The 18,655-nt window shown below is 55.8% G+C and overlaps 2 protein-coding genes across 2 annotated transcripts in view; one reads left to right on the top strand and one right to left on the bottom strand.

The window, feature by feature from the left end:
* Positions 1–6,956, bottom strand: part of PDE4A (phosphodiesterase 4A) — a 48,406-nt gene extending 41,450 nt beyond the window's left edge. The window contains exon 1 of the mRNA XM_082454905.1: positions 5,513–6,956. The gene's annotated coding sequence lies outside the window, so the exon portion shown is untranslated. The remainder of the gene's footprint in view (positions 1–5,512) is intronic.
* Positions 6,957–7,001: 45 nt separating this feature from the next.
* On the top strand, positions 7,002–16,706 carry CDC37 (cell division cycle 37, HSP90 cochaperone). Its single transcript, XM_082454965.1, has 8 exons — positions 7,002–7,225; positions 12,900–13,181; positions 13,523–13,631; positions 13,735–13,850; positions 13,937–14,059; positions 14,692–14,874; positions 14,975–15,046; positions 16,140–16,706. Exons 1-8 carry the CDS (start codon positions 7,124–7,126, stop codon positions 16,290–16,292), a joined length of 1,140 nt encoding a protein of 379 aa, XP_082311091.1. The 5' UTR covers positions 7,002–7,123; the 3' UTR covers positions 16,293–16,706.
* Positions 16,707–18,655: the final 1,949 nt, after the last annotated feature.

The following is an 18,655-nucleotide window of genomic DNA, read 5'->3' as shown; positions in this document are numbered from 1 at the left end:
CTGATGCGCGACTGGGCTCTGAACAGCGTCAATGCCTGGATTGGCCACTGGGGGGCCGAGAGCCTCCGGCCCGGGTCGCCCCAGCCCCCACCTGTCCTCTTGCGGGGGCTTCTCCAGCTTGGGGATCCCTCAGAGAAGACAGGGAGCTCCCAGAGCCGGCCGCGTGTGGCGCGTGGTCCGAGTCGGGGGCAGGAGGAAGCGTCTTCTCCGAGCTGTTGGGCTTTTATGCCTAAACCCGAAATAGCTCCGATGTGCGGGGGCCGGGCGCAGCGAGACGGCGGCTTGGGCACAGATGGGGGACGCGCAGGCAGAGGCGCGCAGAGACAGACAGGGACGCGTGGAAATAGAAACAGACAGGGACACAGACGCAACTCCAGATTATGAGTGCGCTCTGCTGCCGGCAATCCCTATCTAAAAGCTTGCGCGAGGGGAAGGCCGGCTCGCTACACCGTCACACCCAGGCGCTGCAAATTATTGCTGTGTGGCCGTAGGTCAGTGACTTAAACTGTCTAAGCCTCAGTTTCACCTCTGTGAAATGGAATGATAATCTTTGCAGGTTCTATATGAGAATGAAATGAGATCAGACCATATTGAATTCTCGAAGAACAGCGTCTGGCACGCAGTAAGTGCTTAATAAATGCTATTACCATCTGAGCCTGTGGGAGCCTGTTAGAACCCAAGTCAGATCATGTCCTTCTTCTGCTCAGAGCCCTCCATGGCTTTCACCTCCCTCAGAGGAGACGTCAAAGTCCTCAACAAGAGGCTTACACAGTCCTGCTGTCCTCATCCTCCTCCCACCCTCCCCCAGGCTCACTCTGCTCCATATACACTGGCCTCTCGGCTGTTTCTGGACACACCAGGCAAACTCCAGCCTCAGGGCTTTTGCACTTTCTGTTCCCCCTGCCTGGAACTTTTTCCCCATAAACATCCGCAGGTCCCTCACATCCTTCAGGTCTTTAATCACATCTCACCTTTTTAGCATTTCTCCTGGTGTTTCTCTCCACCCCACCCCTGTTTAAAGTTGCTAGCCCCTCAGGATTCTTAAACTCCCTTATCCTGCTCTATTTTTTCACAGCATTTATCACCTCATAACATACTATGTAATTTACTTATTACATGTATTGTCTGTCTTGTCCCATACTAGAATATCAGCTGCAGGAGGACAAAATATTTTATCTATTTTATTAATATATCCCCAGTGCCTGGAACTGAATCTGGAACATCATAGGCTCTTAATAAGTATTTATTCAATGTCTAGCTACTGTTTTGAGGACTCAAGAGCATATTAATAATGTTCCTAGAAGGTCTACTAACTACTAGCTACTTTACCCTCTACCTTGGCTCTTATTTCTTTTTCTTGCCTTATAGCTCTAACTAGCACTTCAGTTCAATATGAACTAGTAGAAGTGAATGTAAACGTCATCTCACCCACGTAGTGCTTAGCACCAGGCAAGTCTATGACAGACAATTGTTGAACAAATGGATGAATGTATAAAGATAGCTTAAAGGTCACCTCCACTTCTCAGCTGGACTGAGCCAGTCCATGTTCTGGGCTCCCACTGCTGTTTGTTCTGCCCCTATTAAAGCACTCATCATTAGGGGTTGTAATTATTTGTATTCCCCACTAGAGCTCTGTGAGGGCAAGAAATGGTACCCATTCATCATGGTCCCCCACACATAGTCTCAATGAATGCTGAATGAATAAATGAAGAAATGAGTTAGACATACAGAGAAAGAGGCACCCTCTCCTCTGTATGCAGACAGACACATATGCTCAGACAGGCAGAGAAACAGCCATGTAGTACGGACCATGCTTAGGCTCCAGTATTACATTGACAGACATGCATTCAAATCCTGACTGTGCCACTTATTAGCTGTATATTTGGGGGCAAGTTGCCCAGCCTCTTTGAGCTTCAGTTTCCTTATCTGTAAAATGGGGATAATATTCATACCTACCTGAGGAGGTTGTTGTGAGGATGAAATGAAATAATGCATGTAAGGTTCTGAGCACAGTGCCTGGTTCATAGTAGGTGCTCATGAAACAGTAGCCACTATCTTAATAATACTAACAATTATCACTGTTGTTGACTCAGTGGAGCTATGGACATAACATGGGAGACAGCTACACATTCACAGAGACCTCAATTCCTCCCGTCCTCCCCGCTCATCCCGCTGGCCTCCTCGCTGTTCCTCAAACACTTCAAGCATATTTAGATCTCAGGGCCTTTGCACTTGCTTTTCCCTCCCCTGGAAAACCAGCCTCAGATATCCTGTGCTCCTCCCACCCCCGATCTCCCTGGCTCTGCTTTCATTTTGTTTGTTTTAGACTTACAACATTCTAACAAGATATATAATTTACCTATTTTATTATCTATTGCCTGTCCTTTGATTAGGACATGAGGTCAGGATGTTGGTCTGTTTTGTCCCCTGCTGGATCTCCAGGACCTAGGACAATGCTGGTATACAGTAGGTGCTCAACAAATGTCTCGAGTGAATGAATAAATCCACTTGACTCCCTCACCTCCTTCACCTCTCTGCTCAAAGTCACCTCCTTTTAGAGGCCTTCCCTGGCATGGATGCCTCCCCCCACCCCATCACCCTCTGTTTCTCACTCATCTTTATTTCTGTTCTCAGCACTCATCACCCCTGAGGTATCATATGTTTGTTTCTGCTTGCCCCACCCCTTAGTTCCATGAGGGCAGGAGATTTTTCTGTCTTGTTCTAGGGCCAACTTCATGGACACGTGACCTGAGCAGTCCCACTGGGCTCCATGCTTAGAAGGTTTAATGCACTGCTGTCGTCGTCTTGAAATTCTTAATAATTTTAAACAGGGGACTTGCATTTTCATCTGGCCCTGGGCTCTGCAGAATTCTTTAGCCGGTCCTGGCTGTATCCTCAGCGCCCAGAACAGCCCATGGTAGGTGCTCAAGGATTCGTGGAATGAAGGAAGGAATGGAGGAGGCCAGGGGAGAGAGGTGGAGACACACATGCCACCACTGTCTGGACACCTATGCACATTTTCAGAAATCATCTCTGGCAGAAACCTGGGCATGGGACACAAGGCCTCAGAAACTGGCCTGAGTGCCCAGGTGGAAGGGAGCCGCTAAGCCTGCCTTCCCCTCCCCTGCGCAGCAGCCAGCTGGCGAGTGGGGTCCAGATGGCAGAGCAGGCGCCAGGCTCAAGCTGAGAAGAGGCCTCTTCCCTCATCCAGCTTGTCAGCGTCCCTGGCCTGGCCTGACAGAGGAGCACTGGCTTCACCCAACTTCCACCGCCTTCAGAAGGACAGGGTGATGGGCCACTGTCTGATGGACAGCCAAAGAGGGATGGAAATGAGGATGAATATGCTTGTCCACAGCTTGCCCCAGGTCATTCAGGCCTGAGGAGCAACAATGACTACCCAAGCTCCAAGACTTGGAGCTGGGAAGGACTCTCAGCCCCCCTCCCCACGGGGCATGCGTGTGTGTGTGTCTGCGTGCGCGTGCGCATGTGTGAACGTGACTTTGAACACAGCTGCCCACATGCAACCGGACGGGTAGAACTCTCTGGGAGTCTGAGTGTTGTGTAGTTGAGACTAGACCATACCCGCAGGAGTGTGTGTATGTGACAAAGTGACACCATATCAGTCTATGTGGGCATGAGGCTGGCTGTGTCTCTGTGTGACTCTGAGTATGTGTGTGTGTGGAGGCGGGGAGGGTACATGCATGTGGGTGCAGCGGGAAGTACACTGGTTAGAAAGGTGGATTCTGGGTTCAAATCTCTGCACGGCCACCCAGTAGTTATGGGGCCTCAGGCACACTATTCAGGTTCTCAGGCTCCAGCCTGTATGTGGTGTTTGTGGGATTACGTTCGTCTGGATCAAAGTGTGTGTGTGTGTGTGTGTGTGTGTGTTTGAAGAGTAATGCAACTCCTCTGGGAGGTCTTCCTGGATACCCAGCCCAAAGTGGATCCCTCCATTTTTCTCTCTTGTCACAAGCTATTTCTATCACCGTCCTAATCACAGTTTGTTGTTATATATTTATTCGTTTGTTTATGTTGTTTCTTCTCTGTTTTCTCTACTAAATGTCAGCTCCATGGGCATAGGGGGTTTTCTTCTGTTTGCTGTTGTGTCCTGAGCACCTGGCACATAGTAGGCACTGAGTAAATACTTGTTGAATGGATGAGTGCAGGGCTGTGTCTGTGTGGTATGGGGAGAGAGATGGGCACCGGCTGGGTGTCATGGGTTCCTGGAGGGACCTGTGCTCAAGTCTGGTCTCTACTCTCTTCCATTCCCCGCTGTTCAAAACCATTCCTTCAGCCATCCTCACTTGTGTGGGAATGATGACACCCCGTCAACTCCCTTATTGCCTTTGATGACATCTTTCCCCTTTCTGGGTCTTAGGGACTCACTCGCCTCATCCGTAAAATAGGAGAGAGGATGGATTGGTTCATGATAAACCTCCTACCTGCTCTAAAGTGCTATGAAAATAGTCTTAATCGAATCCCCTCTTTAACTCATTCAACATTTACTGAGCACCTATTGTGTACCAGCCACTCTTCTAGACCTGGCCCTCCCCTCATGGAGCTGAAAGTGAATGAGGAAGGCAGATACAAACCGTAAATCTCATTTAATCTTGAACATCCTTCCCTGCAGTCACTCTCTATGCCTCATGAAATTTTAGTCTTCACAGTGTGAAATCACCGTGGATATTTCTCTGTTTACCCACTGATCTTGCTCCCTCACCAGTGTCCAGGGTCAGCAGAGCAGGGACCCAGCTGGTCTTGTTGGTTGCTGTAGCCTGACAGCCTGGTAACAGTGTCCTGCACACAGTAGGCTCTTGGGAAATATGTGTGAAATGAACTGTAAAATAAATGATGGCGTAACGGCAGACTCGCATGCATGACCTCCCCGAATCCTGGGTGTGTCATTACCCACTTTGCAGATGAGGAAATTGAGGCTCAGGAAGGCAAAGCCGTTTGCCCGGTCCCACAGCCGCAGCTAAGCAGTGTGTGGCTATGGGATGCAGCAGAGGAAGCTTGGGAGCCTAGAGGAGCATTCCCAGCCCCCCACCCCCACCCCACAGGTACAAGACGCCCAGCAGGGGGTGCGCTGATGGGGGGAGGGCGGTTGGGAGTCCGAGGGACAGTGCAAAGCAACTCAGGGGTCTCTGTCTCAGTCCCCCGGGCTGGAGATGCTGTGTTGTCAGGAGATTAGTAAATGCTTGGCGCTGATCGGGGAGCTTCCGGCGCCCTGTCCCCAATTCTGGGAGCTGGGGCTCCTGGGACCCTGTTTCCCTGGGGCCAGGCAGCTCCGGTCTCCGAAGCCAGGTAGAGACCCCCGCGCCTACCCGGGAATCCGGCATCCGGTGTCCTCCCTACACACCCTCAGCCTGGAGGCCGGCCTGAAGCCCTCAAAGGGCGTACAGGGGGCCCCTGACTTTCTTGGGGGGCGAGGGAAGTTCCCCCACCCCGTCCAGACCCCCTCCCTCCCGGCGCCTGTCCCCCTCCCCACCGCAGCTTGTGGTCCAAAGCTTACCTTGCAGGGGGGCTGGGCAGGGGATGCCCCGCCCTCTCCGGCCTGGTGGGCGGGAGGGGACGGGGGTGTCCAGACCCTTTGTTTGCTGGTGTGTGTGTGTGTGTGTGTGTGTGTGTGCGCGAGAGAGAGACAGAGAGAGAGATAGAGATTGTGAGACCCGCTGAGGTGTGGGTCCTTGCGCGCGCGTGCCCGGGACTTGACTGCCGCTGTGATGCTGGACTGCCGGGGCTGGAGGGGGAGGAGGAGGAGAGGGGGACTCCCCCGCCCCCGCCCGCCTACTCGCGGGTTTGAATGGGGCGCGAGGGGGAGGGGCGGCAGCAGGCGGGCGCTTTTGTCCGGATGGCCCCTCCCCTTCCGTGGGCAGGGGAATCCCCCACATCCCCACCCTTTTAGAGACCTTTACTCCAGTTGCTCCAGCCCCTCCCTCCAACGCCCGCTCTGGGGGAGTCTGGAAGAGGCTCCCTTCACCAGAGTGGTTGAAGCTCCTCCCGTCCACCCCGTCCCCCCAGCGCCCTTTAATCTGAGATAATCCTGGCCCTAGGCTGCAACGAAGCCTTTTATCCCGGTGTCACAGCGTGGATAGGGATGTATGAAAATGTGTGGCTGGGGTCGCCCAAGCTCAGTGTAATGGAGTCCTTAGCGCCCGGGACGAGGAAGGGGGCAGGCGCTGCGAGCAGTCCTAGAGTACATCAACGGGTCAAGACCCCCCGCTGTGCTCACTGCCAAGATTCCCCCACCCCCACCCCCACCCGGCGCGAAGCCAAGAGCACGGGCCGCTAGTTAGACACTAGCGACACCCAGCGGCTGCACAGGGGGGGACGCAGTGGACAGGCTCCCGAGGCCCGTTAGTGCGGTTCGGGTGATCCCAGAGGGGGCGTGTATGCGCGAATCCCCGCTAAAGAGGCAGAAGATGCGGACGCGAGGGGTAGGCTGTGGTCCGAGCCGGGGAAACACCAGCCCTTAAGGCAGGGCCACATCGCCCCCGCCTCCGACTCCTCAAGGGCAGGGCCATATCCTTCCTTCACTTAGACCCTCCCAGGGCAGGGCCCTGTACCCCTCGGACTGGGAATGTCCTTTCCTATCAGGCACAAAGTTAAGTTCCTCTTCACAAGGGGCGGGAGCGAGGTTTTCTCGCCGAGGCCCGGCCCCAGCAGTGGGCTCGGGCTGACGTCACTGTGGCGTGGCTAAGGGGACAATCCTCTCCCTCAGTCTCGCCATCTGCCCCGCTCACGGCCGCCGTAAACGCCCACCGTGGGGCAGCGGGAGATAAGGGGAGCTCGAGGCTGGAGAATCCACCCGTATACCCCTAGGAGGTGCCTAGCGGAGGCCCCGAGCCCGATAGGGTGAGGTCTCGGCGAAGACTCCCGGGAGCCGAAACACCTGCGCGGGGGTCTTTAAGACCTCGGTCGCCAGTGCCGCTGCCGCGGTTACTAGGGATGTGACGTCACGCGCGGGCGGGGGCGTCCGCGCCCGGGCGGAAACGGAAGGGGCGGGACTCTGCGGGCAGAGTCTGTGCGCTGCTGCCGCCGTAGCCGCTGCTGTTGCCGCCGCCGCTGCCGCCGCCGCTGCTGCTGCTGCCAGAGCCGGAGCGGGCTGGGCCGCGGAGGCAAGATGGTGGACTACAGCGTGTGGGACCACATCGAGGTGTCTGACGATGAAGACGAGACGCACCCCAACATCGACACAGCCAGCCTCTTCCGCTGGCGGCATCAGGTAGAGCGCGCGCGCCCAGCGCCTTCCCCCACTCCCGGGACTCCGCTTCAGAGTTCTGACCCCTGATACTGCCGGGGGCCCAGCCATTGACACCTGGGTTTCCCACCCTACAGTCTGGACTTTCCGGATCGCCCGGGGTTCCTTGATTCAACTCCGGGGCAACAGAACTGTCGAGACCCTTGAGTTCCTTGCCCGCGATCCCGGGCCCTCCCCCCCTCCCCACTCCCCTTCCAATTTCTTCTTGGAACTCCCAGTTGACCCCTAGGGCACCTTCTTCACAGTTTAGACTACCAAGACAAGCTTTGGACATGCCCCCCCAATCCATTTGGGACCTTCCACTTACACCCAGAATTCTACCTCAGAATCTGCACCCTGAATACCCACTTATGATCTTGGATGTCCCACTGGCCCCTCCCAACCCCTAGAGTTCCCAATACTTTAAGTCTAGTCTGTGACCTGCCTTTCGGAATCTTGACGGTGATTCCCATTTAGATCTAGAGGTTCTGCTCCTCTCAATAGAGCAAGGAATTCTGTCCTCCCCTGAGATTTCTGTTCCTGGCCTGGGACTCCAACCCACACCCAGGACCCCTTCCCTAGAACGTAGACCGGTGCCCCACCAGGGCCCTCAGTCCCATCTAGGACTGGAATTTTGAAACCTGGTTCCCCTTCAGACTGAACCACCAGCTCCACCCTGATGGAGCCTCCAATTCCGGCCACTCTCCTTCAGCCTCATGTACTGTAGACCCAATTTCCCATTGCATCAGGAAACCCTACCCACGTGGCGTCCTGCCCAGCCAGAGCCCCTGCCCCTACTTGGTACTGCAGGCCCAGTCACCGCCCACCCCCAAGACAGGCTTCCTGTAGGAACCTCCGCCAGCATTGAAATGCCTCATTCAAGCCCAAGTTCAGGACCTAAACCCACCTCAGCTTCCTTCTGACCCCTATTTGGTCTGCTGTTCTCAGACACCCACACTGACCCTGCTTTTACCAGGAACCCTCCCAGTCTGATTCCAAATTCCCTGCCCCTTCTTTTATTTATTTTCCCCCAAATCCAGACCCCAGAATCCCAAGTCTGTGTGTCCTCTCACCCCTCTCCCTGACCAGCAGCGCTCTCAGGCCCAACAGAATGGCTCTCATGGGACCTAATGTTCTAATCTCCTGCTCCACCAAATCAGAGCTCCTGCACCCACATTCCTATGCTTGTTGTACTCTCAAACTGAGGGCATATATCTCTCAGAACCTTCCAGTTAGGAATTCCTCACCCCACCTTCCCATATATCAGCTCCCATTCGTTTATCTAGAAGCTTCTAGAAGGGCCCTTCCCCATCCTGCCAAGACCCAGCATTAGTCCCTACATCTGGTTCCCAGTCCCAGTTCCAACCCATTCCTTAAAGCAGCAACCTCCTGGGTAGTGTACCTGCCGGGTGGGCCCCTGGAGTGTAAGGAGAAAGTTCTAGCACTTCTCGTTCTTGCCATGTGTAACATTTTATTATGAAATATTGAAGATCTCTGCAAGCTCTCAAGGCGATTCTTGGGAACACCTATTTCTGTCACATAGTTAATCTATATCACCGTGGGGAGGACGGTTTGGTCCTGCTGAGTTGGGAAGCCGATGCCCCCTCTCCTGCAGCGTCCTCCTCCCACCACACCCTTCTCCCTCCTGGCACAAAAGCTTTTCCTGGCCTGCCGCTGGGAGCCCCAGGGCTGGAGTGGAGGCGGGGAGCCTGGTGTCTCCAGCACCCGGTTCAGCAGCCACCAAGCCTGGGTTCTCACCCCAGCCCTGCCACAGGGCCATTGCTGCTTTAGGGGGAGCGAAACCCCGCCTCCATGAGACCATCGTAAGGACGACATGAAATGAGATCTGGAAAGAACTTGGCTCAGGGCCTGGGAGGGAGTAAGCAGGACCAGAGGGGAAAGGGGGATTAGAGAAAAGGTAGCCTGGTGTGCTTCTGAGCATAGGCCTACCCACCCGGGTTCAGATGCTGGCTCCTGCTGAATCACTGACCTGCTGTATTGCCCCCAGTGAGTTTTGATCTCTCTGTGCCTCAGTTTCTCCAGCTGGGGATCTTATTAGTGTCTGCCTCATAGGGTTGTTGTGAGGGTTGCCTTATGTATTTAATGTGTGCAGTGCTCTCAGGACAGCACCTGGCATGTAATAAACTGTGTAGAAACTTTAGCCACTATCATTATTATTACTCAGGTAATTCACGCTCATGGTAAAAAAATAATCCAAAGGTTCCAGAGGGGGACCAGCGAGTCTTCCCAGCTCCAGCTCCAGCTCCCTGGCTCCCTTGCCCAGAAACAGCCACCAGTACTAGTTTCTTGTGGCTCCTCCCAGTGAGCTGTGTGGCATCCAGGTTCTGTGAGCCTCGGGTCCCCTGTCTGTAACGAGGGCAGTGATACCTGTGGCCCCTCCTCGCTGCCAAGGCTTCTGCCCTGCCCAGCCTGCTACATCCCCTCCTGGAGGCGTAAAGCTCAGGCCGGGCAGGCTGCCACCCCCAGCAGCTCCAGAAGGCCTTTATTTAGCTTTGGCCTCCCTGGCGGCTGCTCAGAGGATGCCGGGAAGATTTTGATGGCCGTCCAGCAGAAACCAGCAGTGTGGTAGATTCCTGCTGCCACCCAAGGCCAGCTATAATGCCAACCGTAACCCTCATAAGGCAGCAGGAAGGCTCCAGGTGACACAGGCCCGTCATGGAAAAAGAGAGGAGGCAGAGGCCGCAAGGTGTTCTCCGCAAGGCGAGGGCCTTATCCGAGTGGGAAAAGTGAAGCTCAGGGTTGGCCATGTCGGTCCTGTGGGGTGTTAGAGAAGGATTCAGGTCTCCCGATTCTCACCTGCCGTCTTCCTGGCCCTGTGCTAGAACCTGGAGATACGGCCTCTAGTAAAGCACAGAAGCAAGTTAGCAGACCATCCTGGTGGCCGTGGCCGTGGCCATGACGACGGTGATGACAGTTGAGGACACGTATACCGAGTGCCATGCTGCAAGCAGTTTCCTGGGAGTAGCTCATTTAGTCCTCACAACAACGCTGTGAGGTCCCATTTCATAGAGGGGGGACACCAAGGCAGGGAGAGACATGAGACTTGGCCAAGGTCACATCACCAGTAAGTGGTGGAGCTGGGCTGCTCTGATGATGCAGTAACAACTGCTCCCAGTTACCAGTTATAAGCATTTACTGGATATCGAGCTAAACACTTGAAGTACATTTTCTTGTTTGAGCCCCAGTACAGTCCCCAGAGAGAGACAGATTGTCCCCTTGGACAGACAGTAATGACAGTGGCCAACGTGGGAATGGTGCTGACTGAGCACCCAGCACGGCTCTGGACTGTCTACTTTTATAACCTTTTTTGCTTTTCCCGATGCAGCCTTGTGAGGTCAGCCCTGTTGTCTGCATCTGACAGATGAGGAAACTGAAGTTAGGGGATTGGCCCGGGGACACCCGGCCATTACATGGTGGCTGTGAGATGTGACCCCAGGTCTGGTGCCCCAAGGCCTTCCACTAGCATCTCATCACGTCATCTGATGATCACAGAGGGGTCTTTGGGGCTTAGTGACTCTGGGGGTTGGGCACTTGGGGAAGGCTCTGTCGAAGCTGAGACTTGGGGACAAAGCAGATGGAATAAGGGGAAGAGAGTTCCAGGTGGGAGGAACAGCATGTGCAGAGGCTAAGAGTCAGGAGAGAGCTGGTCCATTCAGGGCTAGCATCAACCACAGGGGCCGGCATCAGCCTGGGACCCAGCCCCCCAAGGAGCCTTGGCCATCTGGCCAGCGTGGGGCAGGGGTCTGGGGTCCCCTCTGAACCCAGACACTCCAGTTTGAGGTAGCAGGGAGGGCTGTGGTCAGACAGGTACATTTCAAAGACTCCTGTGGCAGCTTCCGAGCCTGGATTGGGGCGACAGCGATGGAAGATGGTGGCACCTCTCAGGGTTCAGTCATCGGCTCTGGGTCGAGCAGGCGCTGCTGGGAGGCAAGCAGGGTTGGAGAGCGACAGGGCCCAGTGATCTGATCGGGGTCGGGATGGGGGACTGAGGAGATGGGGTGCAGTGGAAGAGGAGGTCTGAGGAGCGGTGTCTAGGGTGGGGGGTGGTGCACAGGAGGCTGGTGGGCACTAGGCTGGGCTCCGGAGGGCATGCTGGCCTGGAGACAGAGCTGAACGGGCCTCTGCAGATCCAGGTGCAGCACTCGGGGTGGAGCAAATTGGAGAAACAACTGGAAATTCAAAGTGTCAGGGGAGTTTCCTGGTAGCCTAGTGGTTAGGATTCTAGGCTTTCACTGCCATGCCCTGGCTTCAATCCCTGGTCGGGGAACTGTGATCCCACAAGCCACGCAGCGTGGCCAAAAAAAAAGAAAAATAGTGTCAGGATTTGGTGGCAGAGAGGGAGGGACAGGGCTCACAACAGGCCTCAGCTTGGGACAGGAGGCGGGGGCAGGCTCTTTGCTGAGGGAGGACACAGCAGAAAAACAGGTCTGGGGGGCTCCGATGGGGAGTTCAGTTTTGGGCACAGAATTGGAGGTGCCTGTGGGACACCCAGGCAGTGGTGGCTTGAGGGGCATGGTGGGCACAGGAGGGTGCCCGAGTGTTACTGAGGGTGGCTCCAGGGAGGAGGGGGAACCTGAGACCCTGGGGAGGGGTGAGGCCTCTATCCAGCATCTTATTACTTTATTACATCCAACAAGGCTTTTCTGAGTCCGTACTGTGTGTCAGGCCCAGTTCCTGGCTCTGGAGGCACAACAGTGAACAGATCCCCACCTTGGTGGAGCCAGTATCCTTGGAGGAGGACAGTGCCCGAAACATGATAAATAATTGTCACAGGCTGTTGTCGGGTGACAGGTGTTGAGGAGGAAGATCAAGCAGAGCAGAGTGGGGGGAGGTTGAGACCTTGAGCCGGGTGGTCAAGGAAGCCCTCATCTGTAAGGGACTTTTATTTTTATTTATTTATTTATTTTTTGCCGCACTGCGCTGCTTGTGGGATCTTAGTTCCCCAACCAGGGATTGAACCCGGGCCCTCGGCAGTGAAAGCACGAAGTCTTAACCACTGGACCACCAGGGAATTCCCTGTAAGGGACATTTGAAGATGATAAGGGGGACTTCCCTGGTGGTCCAGTGGTTAAGACTCTGTACTCCCAATGCAGCGGGCACAGGTTCAACCCCCGCTCAGGGAACCGCGATCTCGCATGCTGCACGGCATGGCCAATAAATAAATAAATAAATAATATATTTTTTAAAACAAGAAGATGATAAGGATGCCAGGGTGGGGGGTATCTGGGGAGAGGACATTCCAGGCCAAGGGAACAGCCAGTGCAAAGGCCCTGAGGTTTGAAGTGGGTTCAAGAAAAGGTGAGGCAGCCAGTGTGGCTGGAGGGAGGGGGTGAGCAGGAAGAGGTGAGGCCACGGAGGGCACGGGACAGATTGCGCACGGCCCTGTGGGTCACAGGGAGGACTTAGGTTTTTGCTCCAAGTGAGGTGGGAGCCGTAGAGGGTTCTGAGCAGGAGAGGGACCCGCCCTGGCTCAGGGGTACCTGTAGGGGCGAGAGCGGGAGCCGGGAGTCCGGCACGCGGAGGTTGGTGCTGACATTCTCTGGGGTCATCCCAGGTGCAGCTGTTGGGGTCCTGGGGCTGGGGCTGGGGTCGAGGGACAAGCCGTTCCGCAGAGTGATGGGCCGTGCCTGTCCCACAGGCCCGGGTAGAGCGCATGGAGCAGTTCCAGAAAGAGAAGGAGGAGCTGGACAGGGGCTGTCGCGAGTGCAAGCGCAAGGTGGCCGAGTGCCAGCGGAAGCTGCAGGAGCTGGAGGTGGCCGAGGGCGAGGGCAGCAGGGCCGAGCTGGAACGGCTACAGGCCGAGGCACAGCAGCTGCGCAAGGAGGAGCGCAGCTGGGAGCAGAAGCTAGAGGAGATGCGCAAGAAGGAGAAGAGCATGCCCTGGAACGTGGACACGCTCAGCAAGGATGGCTTCAGCAAGGTGTGCGAGGGCCGGGCGCGCTCGGCAGACAGTGGCAGGTGTGGCGGAGGGGACTGCTCAGGTCCAGGGACGGGTGGATGGGGGTGGAGGGTGAGGGGATCAGGGGTGGGGGGCCAGGCAGGTGAGGCACCCCACCGGTACCCCCCCCCCCTCTGATCTGCCCGAAGGCCCTAGTCCGAGGCCACACCTGCCACGCCCACGCTCCCGCCACGTTGATGTTCATGGCGCCGTCACCACCTCCACCCTGGATGGGATGGGCGCTGCGGCCGCGGCCCACCCGGCCACGCTTGAGGTGCTCCGCAGCCTCGCCCCAGCCCACTCCCCTTCTCACCCCACCACAGAGCATGGTCAATACCAAGCCTGAGCAGGCGGAGGAGGAGTCGGAGGAGGTGAGGGAACAGAAACACAAAACCTTCGTGGAGAAGTATGAGAAACAGATCAAGCACTTTGGTGAGTTGGGCCCAGGTCGGGGCCCAGTGGATGGTGCACGTGACAAGGGGCTGGCCCTCCGCCTCCAGGGCCCTTCCAACACCTTGCCAACGCCTTTTCACAGGCATGCTCCGCCGCTGGGACGACAGCCAGAAGTACCTGTCGGACAACGTCCACCTGGTGTGCGAGGAGACCGCCAACTACCTGGTCATCTGGTGCATTGACCTAGAGGTGGAGGAGGTACGTGGAGCCCGCCCCCGGGGCTGGGGAAAGGCTCTGCCCTGAGTCCGCCACTTGGCGACGCCGTGCTTGTTTTCCTTTGGCAGAAATGTGCGCTGATGGAGCAGGTGGCCCACCAGACCATCGTCATGCAGTTCATCCTGGAGCTGGCCAAGAGCCTGAAGGTGGACCCCCGTGCCTGCTTCCGGCAGTTCTTCACCAAGATCAAGGTAGGGAGGGGCCTGAGCGGCCAGGGCAGAATGGAGGGTGGTCCTCCTCAGGCGACCAGCCTGCGGTCCACTGGGGGAGACAGACACGGGTCTACTCGGACTCAAGCCCCTGTGATCAGACCTCTCCTCAGTCAGGAGAGGGCTGGGCCACGGAGGAGCTGACAAGTGGTCAGCTCCTGGGCAGATTTGGAAAGCCGAGCTGGCACGATGTGCTGAAAGTCCTAACCTGGGGTGAGGGCCAGAGTCAAGGACGCCTGTGGGTTTCTTACCTGAGCACCTGAAGAGCAGAGCTATCCCTGCTGAGCTGGGGGAGATGCAGGACAGACTGAGGGGTGTGATCTGGAGCTCCGGGGTGGCTGTGTTGCATTTGAGATGCCTGCTAAACTCCACAGGAGGACCTGGAGGAGGTGGGTGTCACGAGTCTGAGGTTCAGGGGGATGTGCAGGCAGGTGGTCGTGAGCACAGAGGAGGCAGAGGAGACTAGATGGAACAGAGGAGAGCCCTGAGGCCCAGGGTGCCCGTCTTTCAGTTCAGGACCAGAGGTGGGGAGCCCTGGGGCATCTCTGAGCACCTGCAGTGGGAGGGTCTTGGGTCCCCCAGTTCAGCCCTGTGCATGCCCCTGCCCCCCGCAGACTGCCGACCGTCAGTACATGGAGGGCTTCAACGACGAGCTGGAGGCCTTCAAAGACCGCGTGCGGGGCCGGGCCAAGCTGCGCATCGAGAAGGCCATGAAGGAGTACGAGGAGGAGGAGCGCAAGAAGCGGCTCGGCCCCGGCGGCCTGGACCCCGTCGAGGTCTACGAGTCCCTCCCTGAGGTGCGGCTCCCTGGGCCCTGGCGGGCAGCAGGCAGGCAGCCAGTGGGGTCCCCGGGGTCCCTGGGACCCAGGCCCTGACCCCGCCCCTCTGCACCCACAGGAACTCCAGAAATGCTTTGACGTGAAGGATGTGCAGATGCTCCAAGATGCCATCAGCAAGATGGACCCCACCGTGAGTAACTGCGCCCAAGCCCACCTGGGCGAGCGATGTGTCTCCCCCGCCCCCTCCAGCTCTGCTGCCCACATCATTGTTAGAAGTGTCCCTCCTGGGCTTCTCAAAGGAACAAGGGACGTTTTGTCACTGTGTGGCCAGCACACGAGGCAGCCAGGCTTTGTGCCACCTGCTCACTTACATTTATTGAGCACCTACTGTGTGCCCAGCGTCCAGATTGAGTGTCCCTGTCCCTGTGGGCTGTTTATGAGCACACCCAGGTGACCCCACCTTTGCCAGCAGCTCACAGTGGCCCACGGAGGGGGTCCCTTTCCAGCCTCAGTTACCTCATCAAACCACTTTCTCTCGATATTAACTCACGAAATCCATGGGGAGGGCTGAGCACGTAGTTGGTGCTGGTAAACAGCAGCTGTTTTGAGCAGTAACCGCGCTGGTAGATAAATACTTTGAGTCTTGATAGACCTCAGTTTGACCCCATTCCTGCTGCCTGGCTCACTGGTTGGCCACACTGCTTTCCTCATCTGTAAAATGAGTCTGGTCGCAAGACCTGGCCCAGGGTTTCTAGACTCTTCTGTGGGAATGAACATCTAGACCAGGGGTCTTCCGCCTGTGGCTTGCAGGCTCATTGCCTGTCTCTACATAAAACTTGATTGGAATGCAGCAGCCAGGATGGTTTATTTTCATCTTGTCTGTGGCTGATTTTGTGCTACAACCCTAAAGTTGAGGAATGATGGGTTGAGAGGTTTTGACAGAGACCGTAGGGCCTGCAAGCCAAAAATATTCACTGTCTGGCCTTTTACAAAAAAGTTTGCTGACCCTTGTTCTAGACTACACTGTTTAAACTTGAATTAAAGTTAAGTAAGATTTAAAGTTCCCCTGCACCAGCCACATTTGAAGTACTCGGTAGCCACACGTGGCTGGTGGCTACCATATTGTACGGCACAGATTACAGGCCATTTCCATCATTGCGGGCAGTTCTTTTGTAAAGCTGTGATCTAGAAAGAGCAGGAAGCAGGCTCGAGGATGTGCAGGGGACAGGCGGGCCACCAGAAGGTGGCATCCCAGCCTCACCAACCCACCCTTCTCCCTGCAGGACGCGAAGTACCACATGCAGCGCTGCATCGACTCTGGCCTCTGGGTCCCCAACTCCAAGTCCAGTGAGGCCAAAGAAGAGGAGGAGGCGGGTCCCGGGGACCCCTTGCTGGAAGCCTCCAAGCCGGGCGACGAGAAAGACGTCAGCGCATGACCCATCTCAGCTGCTGCCCAACTGCCTGCAGGCCCCTGTGTGCCCCTTTTCAGAAAACAAAAATAGACACCATCTCCCCAGCTCCTGGCTTCCTCCACTTTTGCTGCTCCCACACCTAGCCCAGAGGGGCCTGCCCACCCCCCTCCACTGACCCCACTCCCCGAGTGCTCATCCAAGTCTGCTTTGAGTCAAGGGGCTTCACTGCCTGCAGCTCCCCCTCTTCAGCATTATGCCAAAGGCTCGGGGGTCCAGGGAGGGGTAGAGGTTGCCAGACTGGTCCACGGGGTAGGGGTGGGGTCCCCAGCCGAGGGCCCTGTCCCAGTCACTGTGGGCTCCGTTTTCACTGTTCATCTGCTGTTGAGTCTCCTATATAGTAAACAGCAATTATCTTCCAATAAAGGATTTCAGATGCTCCGCGAGACCTCAGGAGGGCTGGCACAGCTCTTCTCTTGAGGGGGTGGGAGGGAACCCTGGTGAGTGCTGGCGGCTGGGCCTGTGATGCCCCCAGCTTTGCCCTGCAGCAAATGGGCAATGTCCTCCATCCTCACTCCAGGCTCTCCAGGAACGTGCTGCTCCGCCGCCTGGAACACTTCCTCAGGACACCTTTGTGTCAGAGTTCTCACTACCCCCCCCACCCCGCCCATAAGTCTTGGGCTTATCTCATCCCTCTGAGACCCCCACCACATGAACTTGCACCGTGTCTCACCTTCCACACGGCCAGCTCTGCCTTCAAAACAAATCTTGAGTCCACTGCCCTTCGTCCTCCACCCTGGTTCAGGTCCCTATCACCTCTGGCCTGCATGCCCCCTCCAGCCTCTTCCCTGTCTCCCCTGCCCTCACTGGAGCCCAACAGGCAGCCGCCAGTGGGCACCTGTGAACACCTGAGTCTGGGCACATCCCTCCCTCAGAGCAGAAGCCTAAGACCTCTCTGCAGTTCACCAGGCCCTGTACCATCTGCCTGGTCACCTCCCTGCCCTTGTCTCGTGTCCTCCCCTTCTCATCAACTCCCTCCTTGCTGATCCTTAAGCACTTTCAAGTTTTTCTATCAGTGTGACCTTGGGCAACTTCCTCAGCCTCAGTGTCCCCCTCTACAATGAGAGTAATGTTCAGGCCTTCCAGGGTTGCGATGAGGAGTAGGTGAGATAATGTACAGGCACGCGTGGCGCCTGGTACTCAGATGCTCAAAATCTGGGCCTCGGCACATGCCTGTCCCTCTGCTTGAACACCCTTCCCTTTAAAAAGTAATCTTTTTAAAGCTGTTTTCCTTTAAAAGTTAATGAACTATTCGGGCTGCAGGAAAGGCTTAAAGAATACTGTAATAAACAAGGACACATCAGCTTTTAAGACATGAAATGCCAAGGATCCAGTGAAGCCCACTGCCCACCTCTTCTGGGGGACACCACCCCCTGGCAGCTGCTTCTCACTCCAATCAGAGCTCTGCCACCTCCTCCCAGAGGTCCTTCTTGACCCGCCTTTTGAGTCACCCATCACGTCTGGCCATGCAGCTTCTTCACCTGCCTGGCTTTGCTAATGTGTGTATTGCTGTCTCCTTTACGCTGTGAGGACCACCACGGCACAAACTGAGTCTTTCTTGGTCCTAAAATATTCCCAGCGCCCCTAAGGGGTCCTGGCCCTCAGTAAATGTCTTTGTGTTCAAGCTGATCACCACCAGGGGGCAACAGTGAGCTGCAAACCTGAGTGGCATTACCTAATGCTTTTCATATAGATGAGAATGGCTGGTGGAGGGGGGGATGGGGGGGCCCTCCTAAGGCCCTGGATAAACCCCACCCATCCAGGATCCACTCAGGATCATCAACTTGTTAATTCTTTACTGCAAAAACTTTCAAAGATAGAATCCATATTCCTGATATTTTGTTTGACCTCAGGCTTCAGTAGAATTCAGCACTGTTACTGATTTTTTTTTTAATTAATTTATTTATTTTTGGCTGCATTGGGTCTTCGTTGCTGTGCCTGGGCTTTCTCTACTTGCAGCGAGCGGGGGCTACTCTTTGTTGCGGTGCGTGGGCTTCTCATTGCGTTGGCTTTTCTTGTTGCGGAGCACGGGCTCTAGGTGCGTGGGCTTCCATAGTTGTGGCGCACAGGCTCAGTAGTTGTGGTGCACGGGCTTAGTTGTTCGGCGGCATGTGGGATCTTCCCAGACCAGGGCTCAAATCTGTGTTCCCTGCATTGGGAGGCAGATTCTTAACCACTGAGCCACCAGGGAAGCCCTGTTACTGATTTTTGACTTAAAATTTCAGTATTTTGTTCATCATGTTTTTTTTCACATTAATGGTGTTTTTGGAAAATATTACATTAAAATATTTATCTCGATTACTGAGTTGGTGCCCTCTTTGCTTTCATGC

This window comes from Balaenoptera physalus (assembly GCF_965194825.1).
Source record: "Balaenoptera physalus genome assembly, chromosome: 3".
NCBI lineage: Eukaryota > Metazoa > Chordata > Mammalia > Artiodactyla > Balaenopteridae > Balaenoptera > Balaenoptera physalus.
Note: the sequence above shows the minus strand (reverse complement) of the source record. Positions and strands in the feature narration are given on the sequence as shown.